Source organism: Gossypium hirsutum, chromosome D05 (genome assembly GCF_007990345.1).
Source record: "Gossypium hirsutum isolate 1008001.06 chromosome D05, Gossypium_hirsutum_v2.1, whole genome shotgun sequence".
Classification (NCBI taxonomy): domain Eukaryota; kingdom Viridiplantae; phylum Streptophyta; class Magnoliopsida; order Malvales; family Malvaceae; genus Gossypium; species Gossypium hirsutum.
Window position 1 is genome coordinate 54671739 of NC_053441.1, and position 26322 is coordinate 54698060.

Below are 26322 nucleotides of genomic sequence, written 5' to 3' on the forward strand. Positions count from 1 at the left end.
TTAAAATTAATTCATACCAATATTTGTGGGTCATTGTAACAGTCTGTTTTTAGTGGTATCAGAAAAAGTGGTTTCGGGATCACAAATCTGAGAGATTAATCAATTATTATTTAATTCATATGAGTCATAATTTTTTTATAATTGAACACATAGTTAAGTATAAGTGGTTTGTCCTTAAAGTCAAATGGTTTCGAAAAATGAGGTATTGAGACTTCATTTCTTTAAACCGAGTTTGTAAATATTTTTATTAAATATCTACAGAGTATTTATATTGAAATGTGAAGGTTCGGTTCCTGAATTTTAGTGTTTGGATGGTTAATTAAAGAAAAAGAACTAAATAGTAAAAGATGTAAAACTAAATCACTATTATTTTTATTAACCAAAATGTTTAATTAATTAATGTTTAAGGTTTTAATTAGCAAATAAACCATTTCTTTTTAAAGTGGACGGTTAGTGAGCATTTTTATCATAAATTATATGTTATTTTAAAGGTTATAATAGTATTAAGAAAAGAAAAACATGAAGAAAATAGGAGTCATCTTCTCAATTTCATATTTCCACCAAAAATCACCACAGTTAACTTTATAAATTTTTGGCCAAGTGGAAGCTTTTGCATAACTGATTTCTTTACCCTTTTTAGTAAAATTTATGTTTTTAAGATAGTTGTAACTTAATCCAGCTAATCTAGAGACTATTTTGTAAAACTGTTAAAGATTTTGGAACTTTTCATTAGTGAATTCTAGGTATTCTTGTGATTAAATGATGAATTTGTGAACTTGGTTGTTGTTGGGGCGATTTTGTAAAGGAATTTTTATGATTTTTAAATTTAGGGACTAATATGAAAATAAGTAAAAATTAGCACGTAAATTTAGAAAAATTTCATGTTTTTGAAAACTGATTTGTGATGATATTTAATTTGGTTTGCGTATATTGGGATTAATTGTGAAGTTTTAAATAGTTTTGATTTCAATGACTAAATTAAACACAGTGTAAAAGTTTAGGGAAAATTAATAAAATGAAATTTATTGGTCATATGCATATAAATGAAATTGATAGTGCATTTGAAATTGGTGAAGTGAATTTAAGCATTATATAGATCAAGAATTGAATTGTACGGAGGATAATTAGGGAAAAGGAAAAACTGTAGATTAGTCCCTACAAGTCTACTCGATAGCTAAATATACTAGGTAAGTTCATTGTATAGATCTATATATATACACTTATAACTTGTGCTATTTTGATTTGATTTAATTTTATTTGAGGTTAGTTTTGATAATGAAATTGAAATTATAAATTATTTGTAATTAAGTACAAATGAGAAAGTTAATATTTGGTAGTTGTTGAACATTTGGGAAGTATGATTTCTATGATTTTTAAAAGAAGTTAGTTATTTGGCAAAATGTGTACAAATGTATTTATGGAAGTGTCTTTGAATTATTAAATGGGGTAAACTCTATTTGCACTTCGGTGCCTCTGTTAGCATTCCAATACTCTCTGGTGTGATATGGTTACCCGAGTATCTGAACCATATGACTATAGTTCATCGGGCTATGAAAATTTGTATTTAATCTTTTAATGATTTGATGTTACCGCTATTTATCTATTAGAAGGTTTGTATTAAAGTATAATCATGCAAGAATGTTCACTTTGGTATTGATGTGATGAAATGTATATATATATCTATGAATTATTTTGATTAAACCATTGATGAGCATGAAATATGTGATGAACTATTTCTGTACTAATTCTATGCGTTCTCGTAAATGATTGACATCTTTAATTAATCTAAGTTATTTTAGTTTTCACATGTTTAATTGAGGTAAGTTGATTTGAATATTAGCTATGAACTTACTAAGCTCCTTAAGCTTACTCTATTTGTTCTTGTTTTCTGTAATTAACGTTTTTGCAGAACTGGTCAGATGGATCAACTTCAAAGCTCACACTATCAAGCTTCTATTTTGGTAGTTTTTGATTTGTTATTTTGGTTTTTTGGCATCTATACAGGGTTTTGAAGTTGATGCAGTTAAAGTTCTAGTTGGATTTGTAATGTGGTTAAAGTTGGTATGTAATGTTAAATTTAATGTTTCATGATAAACTTGTGATGAATATGGTGAAACTAATTTGTAATATCATATTGGTTCTATTTTGTGAGATGATGACTTGTGTAATTTGAATTGTAAACATGATTTTAGTATTTAGTATCTTGAAATGGTTACTTGTCATTTGATGTCTTTCTTGATGATTTGTTGTTGAAATGGCTATTTTGTTTAGGTAACTTTTGGAACTTTGGTTGAGATATATTAGCATTAGAAAGTTTTGTATAAATGGTTGATTATGACATATGTTATTTGGAATTTATTTGATGATCGAATAAGGTTGATATGTTTGTTATGTGTTATTTTATATGGTTGTTTATATTGAAATGTAGTGCCAATGAGGGCATATTGGTTAGGCACGCATGTTGATTGTGATTTGGTATATTTTGGCATATTTTGACACATTTTGAATAGGTTTGAGTGTTGTTAATGCATGGCTTGGAACCTAAGAATTGGTATGTGGATTGGCTTGTGTTTAAAGGTGTTTTTGGGCACACACGACTTTTGAGACGGTCTACCACATGGTCGTGTGTCCCATACAATTGTATGACATGAATTTGTGGTATCTTTGATTTATGGTTCAGTTTTGTCCACACGATCACATTTTGTGACAAGGTCGTTTGTCCCACACAACTGTATAAACGACTATGTGCTCTTTTTGATTTATGGTTCAAGTTTGTCCACACGGTCTCAGTTTGTTACACGGCCTAGGGACAAGACTGTATGACCTAGGTTTATACAACCTGACGACACAATCGTGTGACCCTGACTTACACGGGCACATTTGTTACACGGTTTGGCCACATGGGCTGAGCTCTGTCACTCGACCTTGTGACCCGTGTTTTTACTTTTTACTCAATTTTTTGTAAAAGTTTCATTTTAGTCCAGAATTGTTTCTGGTTTGTTTTAAATGTTCTGTAAGCTCGATATAGGTCTCATTTTAATTGAATAGCATGGAAATTATTGTAAATGAATTATTTGGTTATTTTTTATAAAATTGTGAATGATGTTAAAATTTTATAATTGTAATACCTTATAGCTTGGACCGGGCGATCAGACTGGGTATAGGGTGTTGCATTTAGTGGTATCAGAGTTACAGTTTAATCGATTCTAGGACTAACATAACGTGTATCGAGTCTAGAATATACATGCTACATATACATGTGATAATGCGATGCTTTTAATCCAATCTGACTCTGTTTTTCTTTTAGACACAACATGTCAGCTGGATCAAATTGTGCCGTAATGAATGAAGCCAAAAGTAATGTTCAAGCTTCTAGTCAGGGAATGACTCAAAGTATGTTAGTTCCGCAATTGTTCGATAATGAAAAGAAAAATGTCTTTTAGGGTATGATGAATTAGTGGTTCAATAATTTTATGCGAGCTAACCCTACGACTCCGCAACCTCCACCCACGACTATTCCTCTTTTAACACCTTGTGTCCTCAAAACCGCATACCTGTAATGGTTAATCGACCCCATGTTGATAAAATTCGTAAGTGTGGGGCTGAAGAATTTAAAGGTAAAGTTGATGACGATCCTACCAAAGCTGAATACTGGTTTGAGAATACACAGAGAGTCTTTGCAGAATTAATGTGTTCACCCGAAGACAATTTGAAATGTGTAATTTCGTTACTGAAATACAAAGCATACTCGTGGTGGTGTACATTGACAATTATGGTTCTGAATGATCAGATTAATTTGGATTTTTTAGATGGAATTCAAAAAGAAATATGTTAGTCGTTTATACTTAGAGAAGAAAAAGAAAGAGTTTCTTGAGTTGAAACAAGGAAATCGATCAGTAGCAGAGTATGAACGAGATTTTGTTTGTTTGAGTAAATATGCTCGAAATATTGTATCGACTGAAAAAGATATGTGTATTCGTTTTTAGGATGGGTTAATTGATGAAATCTGAATGTTGGTCGGAGCTTTGAAATTATGAGAATTTGTGGAATTGTCAGAGTGTGCACAGAAAATAGAAGGGATTTGTAAAGATAAAAGGCCGTGAAATAAGAGATCTTGAGATTTTAGTAAAAGAGGGCAAGCTAAATCAATTCAGACTTTTCCAACGAAGAAATTTCGTAATGATGCTAGTCGATTCGCTTCTTCTTCAGGGTTCACTACTAGAGATAGACGAAGACCAAGCAATTTGAGATTTCTGAACTCACCAACTGCTAGTGTAGGCAGTGTTAGAAATGTGGAAAAACCAGTTTGGGAACATTGCGGTAAAAAACCATTTCAATGAATGTCGATTCAAAAAGGGAACTTGTTTCAAATGTGGTTCTATTGATCATTTCCTCAAGAACTATCCAAAGTGATTCAATGACTCTGGGAATCAAACTACTAAACCTGAGAATATTGCACAGAGAGGTAAGAAGTCGGGAAATAGTAAAGGCATCACAATCGGATGAGGAAAAGTTAATGATAGGACCGATCGATTAGAGGCGAGAGCACCCGTTAGGGCCTATGCTATTAGAGCTCGAGAGGAAGCTTCTGCTTCTGATGTTATTGCAGATACATTCTCCCTTTTTTATATTGATGTATATGCATTGATTGACCCTAGGTCAACACATTATTATATATGCATTACATTAGTAAACAAAAATAATATATGCAATACATTAGTAAACAAAAAAGAATATATGCACTACATTAGTAAACAAAAAGAATATACCTATCGACTCAATTGATTACAATATCAGAGTCACAAATCTGTTGGGTCAGTGTGTTTTAATTAATCAAATTTGTAAAATGTGTCCACTAAAAAAAATCCGAGGTTACCACTCTCTTGCTGACTTGATGCTATTACTATTTGCTGATTTTGATCTCATTTTGGTATGGATTGGTGGACTGAAGATGATGCTATAGTGAACTATCAACAAAAACAAATCACTTTGAAATGTAAAAACAGTGAACTTCTCCATGTTGAGGCTTTTGGGACAGGTTATGTGATGAATATAATTTCAACATTATCGGCTCAAAAATTGATCAAAAAAGGGTGTGAAGCGTATCTCGCATATATTCTTGATTCTCGGCTATCTAAATACAAGTAGACTAGGTATTAATAGTTAAAGAATTTGTTGATGTGTTTCCAAAAGAATTACCAGGGTTACCACCAATTCGAGAAGTCAAATTTGCTATAGAACTTGTGCCTGGGACAGCTCTGATTTCAATAGCTCCTTACAGAATGTCTCCTACTGAGTTAAAAGAGTTGAAAGTACAACTATAGGAATTGTTAGATCGTGATTTTATTCAACCAAGTGTGTCATCTTGGGGTGCACCGGTATTATTCGTGAAAAAGAAAGATGGATCGAGGAGATTATGCATAGACTACCGGCAGTTGAACTAAGTTACAGAAAAGAATAAATATTCGCTACCTTAATTCGATGAATTGTTTGATTAGTTAAAATGAGCTACCGTGTTTTCGAAGATTGGTCGGTGACCCAATTATTATCAGTTATGAGTTAAAGAACCAGACGTACCAAAAACTGCATTCAAAACTTGTTACGACCATTATGAGTTTTTAGTAATACCGTTTGGTTTGACTAAAGCCCATGCCACATTCATGGATTTAATGAATTGAGTGTTTCAACCATATTTAGATCGTTTTGTTGTGGTGTTTATAGATTATATTTTGATTTATTCATTGAACAAGTTAGATCACGTCGAATATTTGAGAATTCTATTGCAGACTTGGCTCATAAAACTTTATGAAAAAATTAGTAAATGTAAATTTGGCTTCAAGAAGTTGGATTCCTGGGTCATGTAGTCTTCATTGATGGCATTCGAGTAGACCCAAATGAAATATCAACAATTGTTGATTGGAAGGTTCCAAAGAATGTTTTTGAGGTATTTAGCTTTCTAGGCTTAGCCGGGTATTATCGGCGATTTGTTAAAAACTTTTCGATCATAGCATCTCCAATAACGAAGTTGTTGCAAAAAGATGTTAGCTTCGTTTGGTCCGATAAATGTCAAAAAGGCTTTGAACAATTAAAGAATATGTTAACTGGGGCTCCAGTTCTAACTCAACCTGAGATTAGGAAAGAGTTTATCGTTTATAGGGATGCATCCCTTTGCGGTTTGGGTTATGTTTTGATGTAGATCGGGAAAGTAATTGCTTATGCCACGCGATAGTTGAAGCCTCATGAGAGAAATTATTCAACACATGATTTAGAGTTGGTCGTGGTTGTTTTTACTCTAAAGATTTGGCGACATTATTTATACAGTGAAAACTGTCATGTTTTTATTGATCATAAAAATCTAAAATATCTGATAACTCAAAAAGATTTAAACTTGTGACAACGTAGGTGACTTGAATTACTAAAAAATTATGATTTAGTGATTGACTACTATCCCAGGAAAACTAATATAGTAGCCGATGCTTTGATCCATAACTCTCTCTTTACTTTGAGGGCTATGAATGCAAGTTTGACGTTGGAACATGATGGTTCTATTTTGGCTGAGTTGGAAGTGAAACCGGTATCCCTATTGCAAATTCAAGAACTTCAAAAAAAAAAAGATCTGGAGTTGTTAGCGGTGCGGGATCTAGTGAAAAATGGTTGACAACTAATTTTTGTATCGGAATTAATGATTTCTTATACTATCGTAATCGATTATGTGTACCAAGTGATGCTGGGTTGAAATGAGAATTGTTAAACAAAGTTCACAAGAGTTTTTACTCGATTCATCTTGGAAACAATAAAATGTATAACGATCTGAAACAAAATTATTGGTGGCTGGGAATGAAAAGTGAAATATCCAGATGCTTGATATGCCACCAAGTTCAAGCCAAACATCAGGTTCCATTAGGTTTGTTACAACCTGGGATGATTCCCGAGTAGAAATGGGAGTGTGTCACTATGGACATTGTTTCATGGTTGTCGTTGACTCCGAGTAGGTAAAGCTTGAGCTTCTACCCACTTTGACATATAATCGACCGCTACTAGGATGTATTTATTACCAAATGAGCTAGGAAATGGGCCCATAAAATCAATGCCCCAAACATCAAATATTTCACATGAGAGCATAAAAGTTTGAGGCATTTCATCATGTTTAGAAATATTACCTGTGCTCTGGCATCTATCACAAGAAGTAAGATACCTGTTTGCGTCCTTAAACAGTATGGGCCAACAAAAACCTGATTTAAGTGTTTTATGTGTGATCCTAGTCCCACTGTAATGTCCTCCTGCTGGTCCTGAGTGGCAGTGTTCCAAAATTTTACTCGCTTCTGATTTCGTAACACACCTCTGAACTACTTGATCGGTACATACACGAAAAAGAAAAGGATCCTCCCAAAAATAATTTTTCACATCGGCAAAGAATCGCTTCTTTTGATGATGTGTCAACCCTTTTGGTAGGATGTTAGCAGCTAAGTAATTCGTAATATCCGCAGACCAAGGGACTTCAGAGTCGGTTATAACTAAGAGTTGTTCCTTAGGAAATGAGTCATGTATCTCATTCTCATTAAGCTCATTGAGATGTGAATTCTCTAGCTTGGAAAGGTGATCTGCTGCAAGATTTTTAGCTCCCTTCTTATCTTGGATTTCTAAATCGAATTCTTACAATAATAAAATCCATCTTATAAGTAAAGGTTTTGCATTTGATTTAGTTAGGAGATAACGAAGAGCTGAATGGTCAGTATAAACAATAACTTTAGATAATATCAAATATGGTCTAAATTTATCGAATGCAAAAACCACAGCCAGTAATTCTTTTTCTGTAACGTCTTGCTAGCATAATAAATTGGTTGAAAATGCTTGTCTCTTCGCTGTCCAAGAACTGCACCTACTCCAAAATCACTTGCATCACACATTAGCTCAAAGGGTAAATTCCAATCAGGTGCAACCACAATCGGAGCATTAATTAATTGTTCTTTAAGAGTATTAAATGCTTCTAAACATTCTTGACTAAAATAGAAGGGCACATCTTTTTCTCGCAAATTCGTTAAAGGCTTAGCTATTTTAGAAAAATCTTTAATAAACCTTCTATAGAACCCAACATGTCCTAAAAAGCTTCGAATAACCTTAGCTGAACTAGGGGGAGGTAATTTTTCAATGGTTTCAATTTTCTCTCTATCAACCTCAATCCATTTACTAGAAATTTTATGGCCCAACACAATCCCTTCTCGAACCATAAATTGACATTTTTCCCAATTAAGCACAAGGTTCGTTTCCTCATATCTCATTAGAACTCGTTTTAAGTTTTTAAGCAAAGATGGAAAGAATTACCGAATACTGAGAAGTCATCCATGAATACCTCCATAATGTCTTCTACAAGTTCATCAAAAATAGCCAACATGCAACGCTAAAAATTAGCAGAAGCATTACATAATCCAAAAGGAATTCTTCGATAAGAAAACATACCATATGGACATGTAAATGTCATTTTTTCTTGGTCCTCGGGAGCTATCAGGATTTGAATGTAGCCAGAGAGTCCATCTAGGAAGCAATAATACATATGCCCAGATAATCTTTCCAACATTTGATCAATGAATGGCAAAGGAAAATGATCTTTTCTCGTGGCATCGTTCAACTTCCTATAGTCAATGCAAACTCTCCATCCCGTAACTGTTCTTGTTGGAAACAACTCATTCTTCTCGTTGGCTACAACAGTCACGCCTCCCTTCTTAGGAACAACCTGCACTGAACTCACCCAAGTATTGTCAGAAATAGGATAAGTAACTCCAGCATCTAAAATTTTAATTACCTCAGCCTTAATGACTTCTTTCATGTTAGGATTTAGTCGTCTTTGAGCTTGTACGCATGGTTTGTATTCATCCTCCATTAAAATCTTATGGGTGCAAAAAGAAGGACTGATCCCTCTAATGTTAGAAATCTTCCAAGATATAGATCTTTTATGCTCCTTTAATACTTGCAATAACTCATCATTCTCATTTGGCTACAAGTTTGAAGGAATAATCACTAGTAATGTAGAATTATTTCCAAGAAATGCATACTCTAGGTGATTTGGTAATTGATTCAGTTCCAATTTGAGAGGTTCTTCAGTAGAGGGTTTTAATTTTAATTTATCGTTTACCTCAATGCCCTCATAATTCTTCTGTCTTAGTGAAGACTCATTAGAATCTAAATCAATTTTTGTCGCACTTACCACAATAATATCATCGGCTACCTCATCTCTTTGGACAAGACATAGTTCCAACGTGTTTTTATGAACAATTTCCTGTAATGAATCTTGAATAACATGGTCAATAGAGTCAATAAAATAACATGAATCATCTTATTCTCTAGAGAATCGCATGGCATCATATATTTTTAAAAATAATCTCTTCATCACCTACCCTAAGCAAAAGTTTACCATCACCCACATCAATGATAGCCCTGGCAGTGGCTAAAAATGGACGACCTAAAATTAAAGGCACCTCAACATCCTCATCCATGTCAAGCACAACAAAATCGACAGGGAATATGAATTTATCTACTTTTACGAGGACATCTTTAATAATACCCCTAGGATATTTAACAAATCTATCAGCTAATTGAATACTTATCCTAGTGGGTTTTGGTTCCCCAAGACCAAGCTGCTTGAACATTTTATAAGGCATCAAATTAATGCTAGCACCTAAATCAGCAAATGCTTTCTCAATATTTAAACTATCAATAAAATAGGGAATAGTAAAACTTCCTGGATCTTTCAACTTAGTTGGTAGTTTATTTTGAAGAATAGCTGAACATTCCTCGTTGAGTTCCACAGTGGATAGCTCTTCAAACTTCCTTTTATTTTTTAATAGCTCTTTCAAAAATGTTGCATATGTTGGCATCTGCGAAATAGCTTCAACAAAGGTAAGTTAATATGCAACTATTTAAAAAGTTCATAAAAATTACCAAATTGTGCATCCATGCGGTCTTTCTTAAACTTTGTTGGATATGGGATCGATGGTTTATATTCTTTAAGTACCTGTGTTTCACTCACTTCAGGTTGTACCCCTAATCTTTTTCCTTATCAGATTCCTATTGTAGCTTCTTTTCAGGTTCAGTCAACACTTTCCCATTTCTTAGTGTAACTGCTTTCACATGCTCTTTTGGGTTGGGTTCGATGTTACTAGATAAACTACCTTGCTGTCTTTTTGAAACCAATTTTAGCGAGCTGTCCAATTTGACTTTCGATCCCATGAATAGACACTTGTTGATTTTTTAAAGCTGTCTCGATGTTTTGAAAACGAGTCTCTGACACCGAAATAAATTTTGCTAGCATCTCTTCAAGGTTAGGTTTTTTCTCTTGCTGATAAGGTTATTCTTGAAAGCCTGGAGGGGGTTGTGATCTTTGGTTTCCTTGACCACCCCATAAGAAATTTGGGTGGTTCCTACATCCTGCATTATAATTATTACTATAAGGATTATTTTGAGGTCTAAAATTATTACCCATATAATTTATTTGCTCATTCTCCATGCTAGGACCGAAGGGTAAATATTCTAAATTATTTATTCCACCTCCATTTGAGTCGCATTGCATCACCGAATGTACCTGCATAGAAACACATAAACCATTAATTTTTTTATTCAAAAGTTCTACCTGATTTGATAATATGGTGACCGCGTCTAGGTTAAAAACACCAGCTACTTTCGTCGGCTTTGTCCTCATGAATTGCCACTGATAATTATTCAGTGACATTTCCTCTCTAAACTCATAAGCCGCTTAAGGTGTTTTATTGTTCAGTGTAGCAACGACTGCTGCATCGATCAATTACCTAGTTGAGGGGTTCAAACCATTATAGAAAGGTTTGAGCATGTAACCATAAAGGTAACCCATAGTGAGGGCACCGTCTAAATAAATCCTTATACCTCTCCCATGCATCACATAGGGTCTCTAAGTCAATCAGAATGAAAGAAGAGATATCGTTCCTCAACTTGGCCGTCTTAGCCGGTGGGAAATACTTCAGTAAAAATTTCTCTATCATTTGGTCCCATGTAGTGATAGAACCTTGTGGTAAGGAATTCAACCACTATTTAGCTTTGTTCCTCAATGAGAAAGGGAACAACCGTAAGCGAATGGCATCATCAGAAACACCATTTATCTTGAAAGAAGCACAGACTTCCAGGAAATTAGCCAAATGAGAACTTGGATCTTCGTCTTGCGAACCATCGAACTGAACAAACTATTGGATCATCTAAATAGTGTTCGGCTTTAGTTCAAAGTTATTCATAGTAATGGTGGGTCTCACAATACTAGATTTAGACCCAGTTAGAGTGGGCTTGCCCTAATCGTACACAGTACGAGGGGTAGGATTTGGAATTGCATCAACTACAGGAGGTAGCTGATTATTTCGATTATCACCCATCTCCTCAGTAATAACAACGTCCTCTTGCTCATCTACAATACTTTGTCGACTCTGCCTTGCTTTTTTACAATTTCTGTGAGCTGTACTTTCAATTTCACTATCAAAAAGTAATGCTCCTGACGGGTTTCTTCTAGTCATAAACTAAAGGAATCTGGCAGAAGCAAATAAAAGAAAAATTAGAAAACAAAAAATTAAACTAAAAAAATATGGTAAAAATAAATGGCTAAATTAATAAAAATCAAGTGTTCCTAATATTTTAGTCCCCGACAACGGCGCCAAAAACTTGATGGTCACTAAACTAACTATAATTACGACAAAGGCAAGCGCACCTATCGAACAATAGTATAGCTATGGTGAGAAGGGAATATCGTATCCACGAGGACTAAAAGTAGTAGTAATTACTATTTTTCTATTATTTAGCAAATAAATTGATGGAATTATTTTAATCTAAATTTACTAATCTAAATTAACTAAGAATTGTCAGAGATTGAATTGGGAAAAATAAACGAAGATAACCAATGAGATAGACAATACCCAGCAAAGAATCCACCTAGACTTCACTTATTAATCTGAATCTGAATTAAATGATTATTCACTTGTGACTTGATCCGTAAAAATTCCTAAATTATGTTAAAATCTCTTTCGAGAGTAAGAACAACTGACTATAGGTTGATTAATTGAAATCTCTTTCTAATTAAAACTCCTATTGTCGCATTAACTCAATCTATGGATACCCCTATTAGATTTGACTCTAATCCGGTGGATTTATGTCATCCTATTTCTAGGATTGCATGCAACTCCACTCAATTATGCTAGATCTACTCTTAAACATTGACTTTTGCTCTACTAAAATAAGCACATTAAACCTGAATCAATATCTCAGAAATATTAAAACAAGAAATAAGCATACATAATTGAGAACAAGAATAAAGTATTTATCATGTAATTTAGAAATCATAATAAGATCCATCATAGGTTTCATCTTCTCTAAGTATCTAGGGAATTTAGTTCATAATTTGGAATAAAACCATCTCAAAGTTAGGATAACAACAAGACATAAAGAAACCCAATAAAACTTCTAAGGAAATTGAACGAAGATCTTCAATCTTGAAGGAGATCCGCTTTTGAGTTGAATCTGGTGGCTTTCCTCGAGTCTTTTCTTCGTTCTTCTATGTGTGCCCCCTTAAGTCCTCTTCTAATATGTATTTATAAACTTTAGAATGCTCAGAAACCCTAAAAATTGGGTTTTTCCACGTAAAAGAGAAGTAGGGTGCGAAATGTGTGCCCAGCCCGTTGGAAATGGCCAGGTCATGTGGATCTTGAAAACAACTCTTTTTATCTGATGTTGGCCCATTTTTCACTCCTTTCACTATCCTATGCTCGCCTAAGTAAAGAAACATGGATTTAAAGATCAAATTCACTAATTTACATGATAAATCATCCAAAAATGCATCAAGAATGGGATTAAAAACATATTACTTTTATGACTTATCAGTTAGCTGAGTTTGCTTACAATAATAGTTATAAGTCGAGTATAAAGATGGCACTATACGAGGCTTTATATGAGCATAAATATAGAAATCCATTATACTGTCTGATTTGAATGAAAGAAAATTGGCTAGAGTTGATCTAGTTCAGGAAACTGAAGATAAAGTTCGCACCATCCATGATAATTTGAAAACTTCATTCGAATGTTAAAAATTTTATGCTAATTTGAAATGTAAATATATAGAGTTTTCTGATGGTGAGAAAGTGTTTCAAAATGTCTTGCCCTGGAGAAAAGTGTTGCGTTTCAGTAAAAAAGGAAAACTCAGTCTGAGGTTCATTGGATTGTATGAAATCTTAGAAAGAATCAAAATGGTGGCTTATAGTATGGCATTACCTCCAAAACTTGATAAAATTCATAATTTTTTCAATGTTTCGATGCTTCGTCACTATTATTTTATTCCATCACATGTATTGTCTACGGATGAGATTGAGCTGCAGCACGATTTGACTTATAGTGAAGAACTGATTAGAATTTTAACTCGGGAAGTGAAAGGATTGCGAAATAAATAAGTACCATTGACTAAAGTTTTATGGCACTGACATGGAGTTAAGGAAGCTACGTGGGAGGCGAAAGAATCTATTAAGTTACAATACCCGAACTTATTTTCATGTAAGAAATTTTGAGGATGAAATTTTCTAAGGGGGAGTTGTAACAACCTAATTTCAGTGGTGTCAAAAATAGTGGTTTCGGGACCACAAATCTAAAAAATGAGTCAGATATTATTATTTAAGTCATATGAGTAAAATATAGTTTATATTGAATTTTGATTTGATAAACTTTTTTATAATTGAACAAATAGTTAAGTATAAGTGGTTTGTCCTTAAAGTAAAGTAGTTTTGAAAAATGAGCTATCAAGATCTCACTTTTGTAAACGGAGTTCGTAAATATTTTTATTAAATATTTACGGAGTATTTATATTGATGTGTGAAGGTTTGATTCGGGAATTTTAGTGCTTCGATGGTTAATTAATTAATGTTTAAGGTTTTAATTAGAAAAAAACCATTTGTTTTTAAAGTGGACGGTTCGTGAGCATTTTTATCATAAATTATATGTTATTTTAAAGGTTATAATAATATTAATAAAATAAAAACATGAAGAAAATAGGAGTCATCTTCTCCATTTCATATTTCCACCCGAAATTACCATAGCTAACTTTAGAAATTTTTAGCGAAGTTGAAGCTTTTGCATGTAAGTGATTTCTTTACCCAGTTTTAGTAAATTTTATGTTTTTGAGATCATTGTAGTTTAATCTAGCTAACCCATGGACTATTTTGTAATACTATTAAAGATTTTGAAACTCGCCATTAGTGAATTCTAGGTGTTCTTGTGATTAAATGATGACTTTGTTAACTCAGTTGTTGTTTAGGACTATTTTGTAAAATAATTTTTATTAGTTTTGAATTTAGGGGCTAATATGAAAATAAGTAAAACTTAGCATGTAAATTTAGAAAAATCTCAAGTTTTTGAAAATTGATTTGGTGTGATATTGAATTTGTTTTGGGTATATTCGGATCAACTGTGATGTTTTTAATAATTTTAATGAATGAATTAAACAAAGTGTAAAAGTTCAAGGAAAATTTATAAAATGAAATTTATTGGTCATGTGAATAGAAATGAATTTGATAATGCATTTGAAATTGGTAAAGTGAATTTAATCATTATATAGATCAATAATTGAACCATACGGAGGATAACCGGGTAAAAGGGAAAACCGCAGATTAGTCCCTACAAGTCTACTTTTCCTATTCATCTTCCTCTTTCTTCTCATTTCATTCGGTTTTGGGGTTAGGGTTTCTTTCCACTACAATCATGTCTATTTCTTCATCGAACCACTGATCACCCTCCCTTGTAGACACAAACAAAAAACCCCCACCCCGAAAAATGTCAACATCAGCAGCAGCTTTCAGGCTGATCTGTCTCCTCCACTCGGTGATCGCCTTATCAAGCGGCGCACTCATGATGTTCTACATGAAAGAAATGTACACATTCACCCACGGGATCGAGACGGCCACCAAGCTCTTGGGATCCACTCCACACGATCAGCTCTTGATCCGGACCTCCGATTCCTTCGCGGGTCTGCTATTGTTCGCCGTGGGGTTCTTGCTTTTCATGGTCTCATTTGTTAAAGACAGAGAGTTCCAATCATTCTTTGCCAAAGGGTGCACGGTTTTGCATGGTTCGGTGGCGGTGTGGAGATTCTGGTTCGAGAGAAGAGTAGAGGATTTGGCTTGGGATTGGCTTCGACAGACGGTTGGTGACATATTGTTGGCTTTTTCTTGGGTATTCTTTTTGGTTTACTCTTGGAGAGAAAAGTATGATTAGATTTGAATTTGTTTTTGTTTGCTGCTTAGCTAAATATACTAGGTAAGTTCATAGTATAGATCTATAAATTTTTTGAACTTGTGCTATTTTGATTTGATTTAATTGTATTTGAGGTTAGTTTTGATGATTAAATTGAAATTATAAATTGTTTGTAATTAATTATAGATGAGAAAGTTAATATTTGGTAGTTGTTGAACATTTGCGAAGTATGATTTTCATGATTTTGGAAAGAACTTAGTTGTTTAGCAACATGTGTACGAATGTATTTCTGAAAGTACCTTTGAATTATTAAATGGGGTAAACTTTGTTTGCATTTTGGTGCCTCTGTTAGTATTCTGATACTCTCTAGTGTGATATGGTTACCTGAGTATCCGAGTCATATTACTATAGTTCATCGGGCTATGAAAATTTGTATTTAATCTTATAATGATTTGATGTTTCCAATGTTTATCCATTAGAATGTTTGTATCAAAGTATAATCATGCAAGAATGTTCATTTTGGAATTGATGTGATGTAATGTATATATATGAATGATTTTGGTTAAACCATGGATAATCATGAAATATATGATGAATTATTTTAGTACTAATTCTATGTGTTCTCGTAATTGATTGTCAGGTTTAATTAATCAAAGTTATTTTAGTTTTTAAATGTTTAATTTAGGTAAGTTGATTTGAATATTAGCTATGAACGTACTAAGCTACTTAAACTTACTCTGTTTGTTCTTGTTTTCTATAGTTAACGTTTTGTAGAACTAGTCAGATGGATCAACTTCAAGGCTTACACTATCAAGCTTCTATTTTGGTAGTTTTTGATTTGTTATTTCGGTTTTGTGGCATATATATATAGGGTTTTTAAGTTGATGAACTTAAAGTTCTAGTTGGATTTGTAATATGGTTAAAGTTGGTATATAATATTAAATTTAATGTTTCATGATAAACTTGGGATGGATGTGGTGAAACTAATTTGGAATATCATATTGATTCTATTTTGTGAGATGATGACTTATGCTATTTAAATTGTAAACATGATTTTTGTATTTGGTATCTTGAAATGGTAACTTGTCATTTGATGTCTTTCTTGGTGATTTGTTGTTGAAATGGCTATTTTGTTTTGGTAACTTTTGAAACTTTGGTTGAGATAAATTGGCATTAGAAAGTTTGGTATAAATGGTTGATTATGGCATATGTTATTTGGAATTTATTTGATGAATGAATAAGGATGATATGTTGGTTATGTGTTATTTTGTATGGTTGTTGTTTATATTGAAATGTGGTGCCAATGAGGACATATTGCTTAGGCACATAGGTTGATTATGAGTTGGTATATTTTGGCATGCTTTGGAACATTTTGAATAGGTTTGAGTGTTAGTTAATGATTGGCTTGGAACCTAAGAATTAGTATGTGAATTGGCCTGTGTTTGAAGGTGTTTTTGGGCACACATGGCCTACGACACGGTCTACCACACTGCCGTGTAGCCCATATGGTTGTATGGCACAACCTTGTGATATCTTTGATTTATGGTGTAGATTTGTTCAGACGGTCACAATTTGTACACGACCTAGGGACACAACTATATGACCTAGGTTTACATGGCCTGGTGATGTGGTCGTGTGACCCTGAGTTACACAAGCACAGTTTGTTACACAGTTTGGCCACACGACCATGTTATTGAGCCACACGGGTTGAGCTCTGTCACACAGCCGTGTGACCCCTATTTTTACTTTTTACTTAAATTTTTGTGAAAGTTTTATTTTAATCCAAAATTATTTCCAGTTTGTTTTAAATGTTCTGTAAATTTGATATAGGTCCCATTTTGATTGAATAGAATGAAATGATTGCAAATGAATTATTTGGTTATTTTTTATTAAATTGTGAAGGATGTTAAAGTTTTATAGTTGTAATACCTTATAGCTTTAATTGGGCGATCGGACCGGGTATAAGGTGTTACAGTCATTCCTTACAGGATCCTAGAATGGTTAATAATATTTCATAACATTCAAAGAGGATTACTCACATTATGGGTCCCTATATCTCATTCATGAGAAATCTCAGTCTCTAGCCGTGTTCAAAGCTTATGAAGTTGAAGTTGAGAACCAACTCAACAAAAGGATTAAGAACATCAGATTTGATCGTGGTGGTGAGGACTATGATAGATATGAAGGCTCAGGTGCAAAACGTCCAGGACCATTTGTGAAATTCCTAGAAGAATGCGGTATTGTCCCACAATACACTGTGCTGGGATCACCTAGCATGAATGATGTACTTGAAAGATGAAATATGACTCTTAAGGATATTGTAAGAAGTATGATAGCTTATTCTACCTTACCTGAGTCCCTTTAGGGAGAAGAATTAAAGAGAACAACTTACATTCTATATATAGTACCCACTAAAGCAGCTACAAAAACACCTTATGAGATTTGGACAGGTCGAATGCCTAGTCTAAAGCAATTTCACATTGGTGGATATCCAGTTGAGGTAAGGCCTTATAGGCCACATGAAAAGAAATTGGACTCCAGAGCAATGAGTAGCTATTTTATTTATTATTCTAAGCGGTCCAAGGGCTATAAGTTTTATGATCTCACAATTAGGAATATTTTTTAGATGGGAACTGCAATAGTTTTTGAGGATGTTGAGTTTGGAGGGAGAAATAAGGTTAGAGACATTGCTTTTGAGGAGGAATTGGATTTTAACTTAGTTCCTGCTATCACTTTCGACGATGTGAAAGTTCTCATTACCTATCATTGATCAAGAAGTGAATCCAAAACCTTAACAAGACAATGTTGAACAACTCCTTATTCAATATGAGGTAATTGTTCCAGAAGAACAACTCAACAACCTCAGGAACAAGTACCATTAAGGAGGTCCATGAGAGAGAGGAGAAATGATATTTTAGATGATTATGTTGTATTTCTCCAAGAGCATGAGGATGACAATGGAATGATGGAATATGATCCAATCAACTTTCGTCAGGCCATGAAAAGTTATAACTCTTAAAAGTGGATTGATGTCATACAAGAAGAGTATAAGTCAATGCAAGACAATAAAGTTTGGAAACTTTTCTCATTACCTGATGGTGCAAAAAAAATTGGTTGTAAATGAATATTTAAAACCAAGAGGGATTCAAATGGTAATGTGGAGAGATGTAAGGAACGTCTTGTAACTAAATGATATACTTAGAAAGAGGGCATTAATTTTACAAAGATTTTCTCTCTAGTTTCATCAAAATACTCTTTCAAGACAATCATGGCGTTTGTTGCTCATCTTGATCTTGAGTTACATAGATGGGTGTTAAGACTGTGTTTCTTAATAGAAACATTGAAGAAACAATTTATATGGTGCAACCAAAAAAATTTGAATTAGGAGACCCAAAGAATATGGTTTGCAAATTAACAAAACCCATCTATGGACTCAAACAAGCTTCCCGTCAATAGTACCATAAGTTTCATAAAGTAATTGTCTCATTTGGTTTTGAGATGAATATTGTTGATGATTGTGTGTGTCACAAATTCAGTGGAAGTATATATTTTTTGTTCTATATATCGATGACATTTTGCTTACCACTAACGATATAGGCATATTACACAAAACCAAGAAGTTTTTATCTAAGCATTTTTAGATGAAAGATCTTAGGAACACATTTTTTTTAGGAATTCAGATACACCGAGACTGGTCTTAGGGTTTTCTTGGCTTGTCACAAAAAAGCTATATCGATAAATTACTCAAATGGTTTAGCATATATGGTTATAGACTAGGTGACACCCTTGTTAGGAAAGAAGACAAATTTAGTTTTACTCAATGCCCTAAAAGTAACCTTGAAATTCAGAAAATGTAATAAATTCCCTATGCATTAGCTGTTGGGAGTCTAATGTATGTTCAAGTATGTACGTGTATGGATATTGCGTACATTGTTGGGATGTTAGGTAGATATTTAAGTAACCCTGGCATGGACCATTGGATAGCAGCAAAGAGAGTTATGAGGTATCCTTAGAGAACAAAAGATTACATGCTCACTTATAAGAGATCAGATCATTTGGAGGGCGTAGGGTATTTAGATTTTGATATCACTAGGTGCTAAGATAGCAGGAAGTCTACATCAGGCTATATTTATCTATTAGCTGGAGGAGATATATCCTAGAAAAGTGTCAAACAGATACTTATAGCTTCTTCCACTATGGCAGCAGGGTTTGTAGCATGGTATGAGGCATCAAACCATGGAATATGGTTGCGGACCTTTGTCACTAGGCTACACGTTTTTGCGAATGTAAAAAGACCACTCAAATTATTTTTTGACAATAAGTCAGTGGTGCTATATTCCAACAACAACAAGAGCTCATCTATGTCAAAGCATATTGACATAAAGTTCCTAGTTGTGAAAGAAGAGTGCAAAGTTGACAAATATCCATAAAGCACATTGGGACAAACTCCATGATAGTGGATCCACTTACAAAAGGTTTACCACCCAAGGTCTTTCATGAGCACACTACTCATATGGGTGTTATATTATTTGAGGACATCATGGTTTTGTAGGAGTTTGTATTTTATTTGCTTTATGTTTGTTTTCAAATATTTATGTATTTGGTTATTTTTTATTAGAAATGAAGTATTCGATTTATTCACTCTGTTTGATATTGACCTCACTTAAGTTTAAGGAGGAGAAGTAGGAAATAGGCATGTTTGGTTCACATTGAATGTAATTTTCATGCCACACATCCATACTTGATCTATGTCATTTGGTTATGTTAATATATGTGATCAATGATGAATTTAGTTACAATATATGAAACGAAAGTCGCATTGGTTCTATGTTAACATAATCAATGGACGAGATTATTCAGAACACCTTTTGGATATGATAGTAAAGTTTTGAGCTCATAAGATTATATAACGACATATAATTATAGAGCAATTAATAAATATATATGTGGTCCAAGTGGGAGATTGTTGGAAAATATGGACATCACATATATAATAATAGTAATTACATGTTATTATTTACTATCATAAAATATTAGCCCAAATTAAAATTAATTTAATTTGGTTAAGGTTTTTTGGGCTTTAGTGATTAAATAAAGTATGGAGCAAATATGTGTAGATACTCTAGTAACTAGTTTTTAATTGATGATGGGCTAATTAGAAATTAGGGTTAATGTGCAAAAGTTATATATTAGGTTTATGGTCCCTAATTTACACATACGTAACTTTTCTAATATCTCATCTTTAGAAAAAAAAAGTGAGTCATTTTCTCTTAATTACTTGTATGCTAATTTAGAATATCAAAACCACAATATCAAAGATTCCAAGAAATCAATGGATTTAGGTATGCTTCTACATTTAATTCTATTCTTAATGATTTTACATGTCATATCCTAATTTATTAAGTTTTGTATAAGAATTTTATGGTTCAAGAACACCACGCAGGTTGCCATGTCAATACATTAAAAAAAATTAATGTTTTAGTCAACATTTCTGTTAAGAAAAATAATTTGACTCTTTTTAAAATATCAATAGTCATATTTAACTAAAAAAACAAAGATGAATTTGATATGCAAAAAATATAAATATTAAAAATTAAATTTATCATTATAGCTTTAGCAAATTTTAAACAAAGATCTAAGTTTACTTGGTAAAAGTTACAAGGTTTAAGTGATATAGCAAATACTTTTTTTTGCTTGGAAATTAACAATAAACAAGAATAGGGTTTTTGAAATTTCATAATTCATACAAAAAAATTCCGATATTGAAGTCATGGATTTTGGAATCTTCTACAAAAATTGAACTTTAAAAAAGTTCAGAAAATGTTAACGATTATGATTGGGTATTAATTAAAACTAGTTTTAAACCTGTAAAATGCGCATAATTATATTATATTTGAATTTATTTTATAATTTATAATTTATATATTAAATACTAAATTAAGGTTTAAAGGATTTTTCTCATGCTGACATCATTTTTTATATTTTATAAAAGTGGTTAACTTTTAGTTTTGGTCCTTCTAATATGCTTAAATTTGAGATTTAATCTTTATACTTTAATTTCAAACATAATTTGGTCTCTATATTTTTATAATGTAGTTAATTAGTTCAAATAGTTAATATTTATAACTTTTCAATAAAAATATTACGTGGTTATATATAATCTGAAAGTAGATTTATACATAAAAAAATAGAGGGATTAAATTCTTGAAAATAAAAGTAGGAGGACTAAATTTCAAATATACAAAGTGTAGAGGCTTACAACCATGGTTGTTTGAAGCAATTGGGATATCGATTTCGAGAGAGATATCAGACCAATTGACCCACAAACTAATGCAAACCGGTTGAACCAAGTTAAAATAATCATTTGGATTGGTTTATTATTATTATTATTATTATTATTATTATTTTTAATGATTTATTCAGTCAAACCATACGAACCAATGGCTTAATCAGTTCAACTATGTGTTCAATTTTAAAAATCTTGTTTAGAGTATATTTTAATTTTTGAAATCATACTCTATGATTTGATATAAACCAACAATCAACTCAACGCAAAATGTGAGTAGACTATATTAGTTTAATATTAATACAAACCTAATATTTTTTTTTTATCTTTTTATATAGATTTGAGATATTTTTTGTTCAATATAAAAGATAACTAAAATCATATGTTTAATTCGAATGATTAAAATCAAATCAAAACATTTTGTGTGAAAAAAATTGGTTAAAGTTTATCCAAGTCTGTAAAGCTTATTTTAGCTTTTTTTTATTAAAAATTCTTCAAATTAGTTTTTATACATTAATATTTTATCTAAACTAAGTCACTGTTACAATTTATCGTTGAATTACTTTTTAATTTTAGTAAAATATATTATACTCAATTGATTTAGTCATAACTTGTCGATCCATAACTTACATGATAGTTCAAAAATACATGATTTTTTTGGGATGATTGATTTTTTTTATGGGTCAAATTATGGATAAATTAGTTAAGTATGATATATATTTGTCCAAATTATCAATAAATTATACGGTATCATAATTTAAATAAACTATAATGTCAAGACCTAATCGGAACAATTTTTAATAGGAAGACTAAAATAAACTTTATATAATATTATAAGGACTCCTAATAGACTTTCAAAAAAATTACAATTAACTTTAAAATAATTTATTAAACAATCCGCAAAAACCCCCCACCATAGTCTTTACATAAACATCTTTTTAATGTAATAACTTCTTTAATGGCGTTATTAATTCTCAAAATCACACTTGTCGTATAATGCATAATCTTAATATCATAATTTTTTAAAAGTTTTATGTAAAATGTAATATTTACTAAAAATTTCATTCTTCCTATTACTTTGTGAGTAATTATTCTGTAGTGAAGTTTAAAAAATCGGAGTAAAATTATGACAAAATTTTTCATTAATTTTTTAGTTATTATTTAATTATACTCGAAAAAAATAAGTTACGTCATTTTAGATTCTTTTGTGAAGTTTTATAATTTTATAATATACACCTCAATCATTTTATCCAATTGGAGCTGAAAAATTGGTTGTTTCGCAATCGTGTAACTCCCCAACTTAGCGTAGATGTTATATTTAAATTTGGTAGACTACATCGGCCACCGAAAGGGTCTAGTAATGGTCAGAGTTTATAAAACAGTTGTTTAAAACATTTGCTTAATTTAGAGGAAAACTTAGTCTATTTTTGAAAAACTCATGAGTTAACAAATGCCATGATAAGTGAAGCATTTTCCTTGTGACGATGATTACCTTTGAAACTTAATTAATTACCAATTTATTTATTACTCAAAACTTAATTATAACCTAGCAACGGAAAAATGATATCAATTTACGTTTTTAATAAAACAGGAGTTCATGCATAACTAATTTATAAACATAAATCAAAATTCTAAGATAAAATTAAATGTCATGCAAGCTATAAATAAAACCCTAAATCTATGTCTCATGTCACAGTTCAAAATAAAATAATAATGTCCCTTGAATAATTAAAAGATCAAATAATAAATCTAAAATATTTTTGTAATACCCCATACCCAACCTAAACGTTATGGCCAAATTTTGAGAAATTACATACGTTCATTTGAAAACTAGAAACTTAAAATTCAGAAAAGTTTTGTACATCAATAATTGAATAATGATATTTCCTGTTTTTAGGGAAAATTTTCTTAATCGATCAATTCACTTAAATTTCAGAAAAACACTTAAAAGATTGCTTAATTTTGCAGCGACAATCTTAAGTTAAGCAGAGTTTGGAAAATCGTAATTTGGATTGAAAATTTCCACATGGTGCAGTTCGAATCAAAATAATCTAAAAATGTTAAAGCAGTTCAAAACGAGAAATAAAATCCAAAACATAAAACAATCCCGAGAAGTCCAAAAACAATCCAATTGAAATCAATGCTTAAATTTAATAAAAAAAAGTATGAATCGACAAATTTTAAACCGAGCTCATGCAGCACCAATCCGTCCTAAGTTGGTTGATTACCTGAGAGGAAAACAAACAGAAAGTGAGCTTACGAGCTTTGTGTGTAATATATCTCAATCAACAATTCAAACACACATGATTTAACATATAGAATTTCATATATATGCTTGGATACATAATCAGATACATTTCATAAACAGATACAAATGTATAAACAGATCCTAACCCCATCTGCTACACATCATCACCGTTCATCCCTACACACTAAATAGGGTATCAAGTACCCATCCAACCCACACACCAGTAAGTGAACGTATGTCACTTTTCAGAAATAATGCAGTCAAGCTGCTAGATAATAATATGCAGTAAACCACTAGAATCAAATATGCGTGGCTGAGCCACCAGATCAGATGTATGTGGTTTTAAACCACCATATAAGATAGATCATTAAACTGTCAACACTTCCTCCGTCCTATCATATCCCAATCCAAATGCACATGTACATATTAATAGATACTCAATATACAGATGTCTTGCATGCTTTTCGTATGTGGTCATGCTTTCAGAATTGTCAAAATACAGATCATATATGTATAATTCACATACCTTATCATATCACATACGAAATAAAATTAACGAATATCATATTTTCAAGTCTTAATTAAGTAGTATGGGCCCCATGGAGAGACTAAATAGAAATCATAGATTAAACTAGCCCTTGGTGATAATTTCTAGAAAATGGACACATATGCTCATATGGCCCACACGATAAAAATGTCCCAGCTCATGTGTCTCACACTGTCCCACACATGGTCTTACATACGCCCGTGTGACCTACACGACCCAAATAGCCCAAATCATGTGGTCCACACGGTCTGGCACACGACCTAACATATAGTTGTGTGGCTCACATGGTTTGTCACATGGCTGGGTACACGGTTGTGTGACACCGACAGTGGGTTTTTCGACTTTCTACCATTCACTATTTTTACATAATCGAGTCACACACCTAGATACTTTCTAATATGAATTCAGCCACAAGATTCCAACACCTAAAAACAACATTTAAACGACCAAATTAACAATGATTTACTAATTCCCAAGTAACTCATTCAGTCACAATCGCTAACATACACCTTAATAAACTGGAAATTAGCCTTTTGGGTGCTCGTTCAATTGCCCAAACGATCATGACAGCCCTACGAAACCCCTAAATCACTAGTAACATGTCGTTCACCTCAGTAGCTTCTCCTACCAGAATACGAAATAATTAAACCAAAGAATCTACTTCCAATCAACCATAATAGTATTCCACATATAACACGAAACCTTATCGAACCACTATGCGTATTGAGAATGGCACCATGAAACATGAGTAACAACGAAGAAACAAGAGTAAATCGATAACGAAAGTTTAAATAAATGGAAGGAAAAATCGACATAAAACTAATTATTGTAAGCAAGGGAAAGAATGAAGAAAAAATCATTGAGAAAGCTTTCCTGATTCCAAAAAAAAAACATGAGAAGAGAAAAGAAAAGAAAAACAAAAAGAGAGTTTCAAAGAAAAGTGGGGTGGTGGACGGTTGAGTGGGTGAGTTTTTTGGGGAGGGATTTTCTCAAAAATAAAATAAAATTAAAAACATGCTAGCTTATCAAATTTTATACTACTTATCAAGTGACTAAAATTTGAATTTAATCTAAACACCAACCAAATGGGCGGCACACTAAGGGATTACCAAAAGTTATTCTCGTTTGCTTGTGCAAATATTCAAGCACAAGACCAAAGGGTAAGCTGAAGCCTTACACTGAACCAATAGGGTCATCCTTGTCAATAGATGCGCACAGAAGGTTTTTAACCAGATACTCAAAGTTAGGGGTTTAAACAAAATTTAGCATAACTGCTAGGAAAAAGATTTGAACCCAGAACCTCACACACACAAACAACACTCTTAACCACCAAAACAAATTAATTCACTTGTCAATTTCTAGCAATTCAAATACTTATAATTTTTGGGGCGTTACGATTCTCCCCTTAAAAGAAATATCGACCTTGAAATTTACCTGATTCAAATAGATGTCGATATTGCTGATGAATAAATCCTTAGGTTCCCATGTGGCTTCCTCTATACTATGATTCTGCCACAGAACCTTAACCAATGGAATGATTTTCCTCCTCAAGACATTAAACTCTTGATCCAGAATCTGGATCGACTTCTCCTCGAAATTCAAATATGGCCTTACCTCAATATATACAACAGACATATAATTAATGGGTTAGACCGATGCAGCCTCAACATAAAGATGTGGAACACATCGTGAATAAGATATAGACCAGGAGGTAATTCTAACTGATAGGCGACTGAACTAACTCGTTTTAGAATCTGATAAGGCCCAATGAACCTAGGGCTCAACTCGCACTTATGTCCAAAGCGAAAGACCTTCTTCCACAAAGAGACCTTAAGAAAAACCCGATTTCCTATGACAAACTCAATGTCCCTCCTTTTTAGATTTGCATAAGACTTCTATCTATGAAAAGCTTCCTTAAGATGATTCCTCATTAATCTAACCTTGTCCTCAGTCTTAGAAACAAAATTAGGACCCATAATCCACCTATCACCCAACTCAGTC

The 26322-nt window shown here is 32.6% G+C and overlaps 1 protein-coding gene and 1 non-coding gene across 2 annotated transcripts; both read left to right on the forward strand.

The window, feature by feature from the left end:
- Nucleotides 1-10854: 10854 nt before the first annotated feature.
- LOC121218083 (small nucleolar RNA R71) lies at nucleotides 10855-10961 on the forward strand. The gene has a single exon (XR_005914347.1). It is a non-coding gene; the product is annotated as a small nucleolar RNA R71 (small nucleolar RNA).
- Nucleotides 10962-14683: 3722 nt separating this feature from the next.
- LOC121216784 (uncharacterized) lies at nucleotides 14684-15284 on the forward strand. The gene has a single exon (XM_041092200.1). The coding sequence runs from the start codon at nucleotides 14821-14823 to the stop codon at nucleotides 15259-15261; it is 441 nt and encodes a 146-aa protein (XP_040948134.1). The 5' UTR covers nucleotides 14684-14820; the 3' UTR covers nucleotides 15262-15284.
- Nucleotides 15285-26322: the final 11038 nt, after the last annotated feature.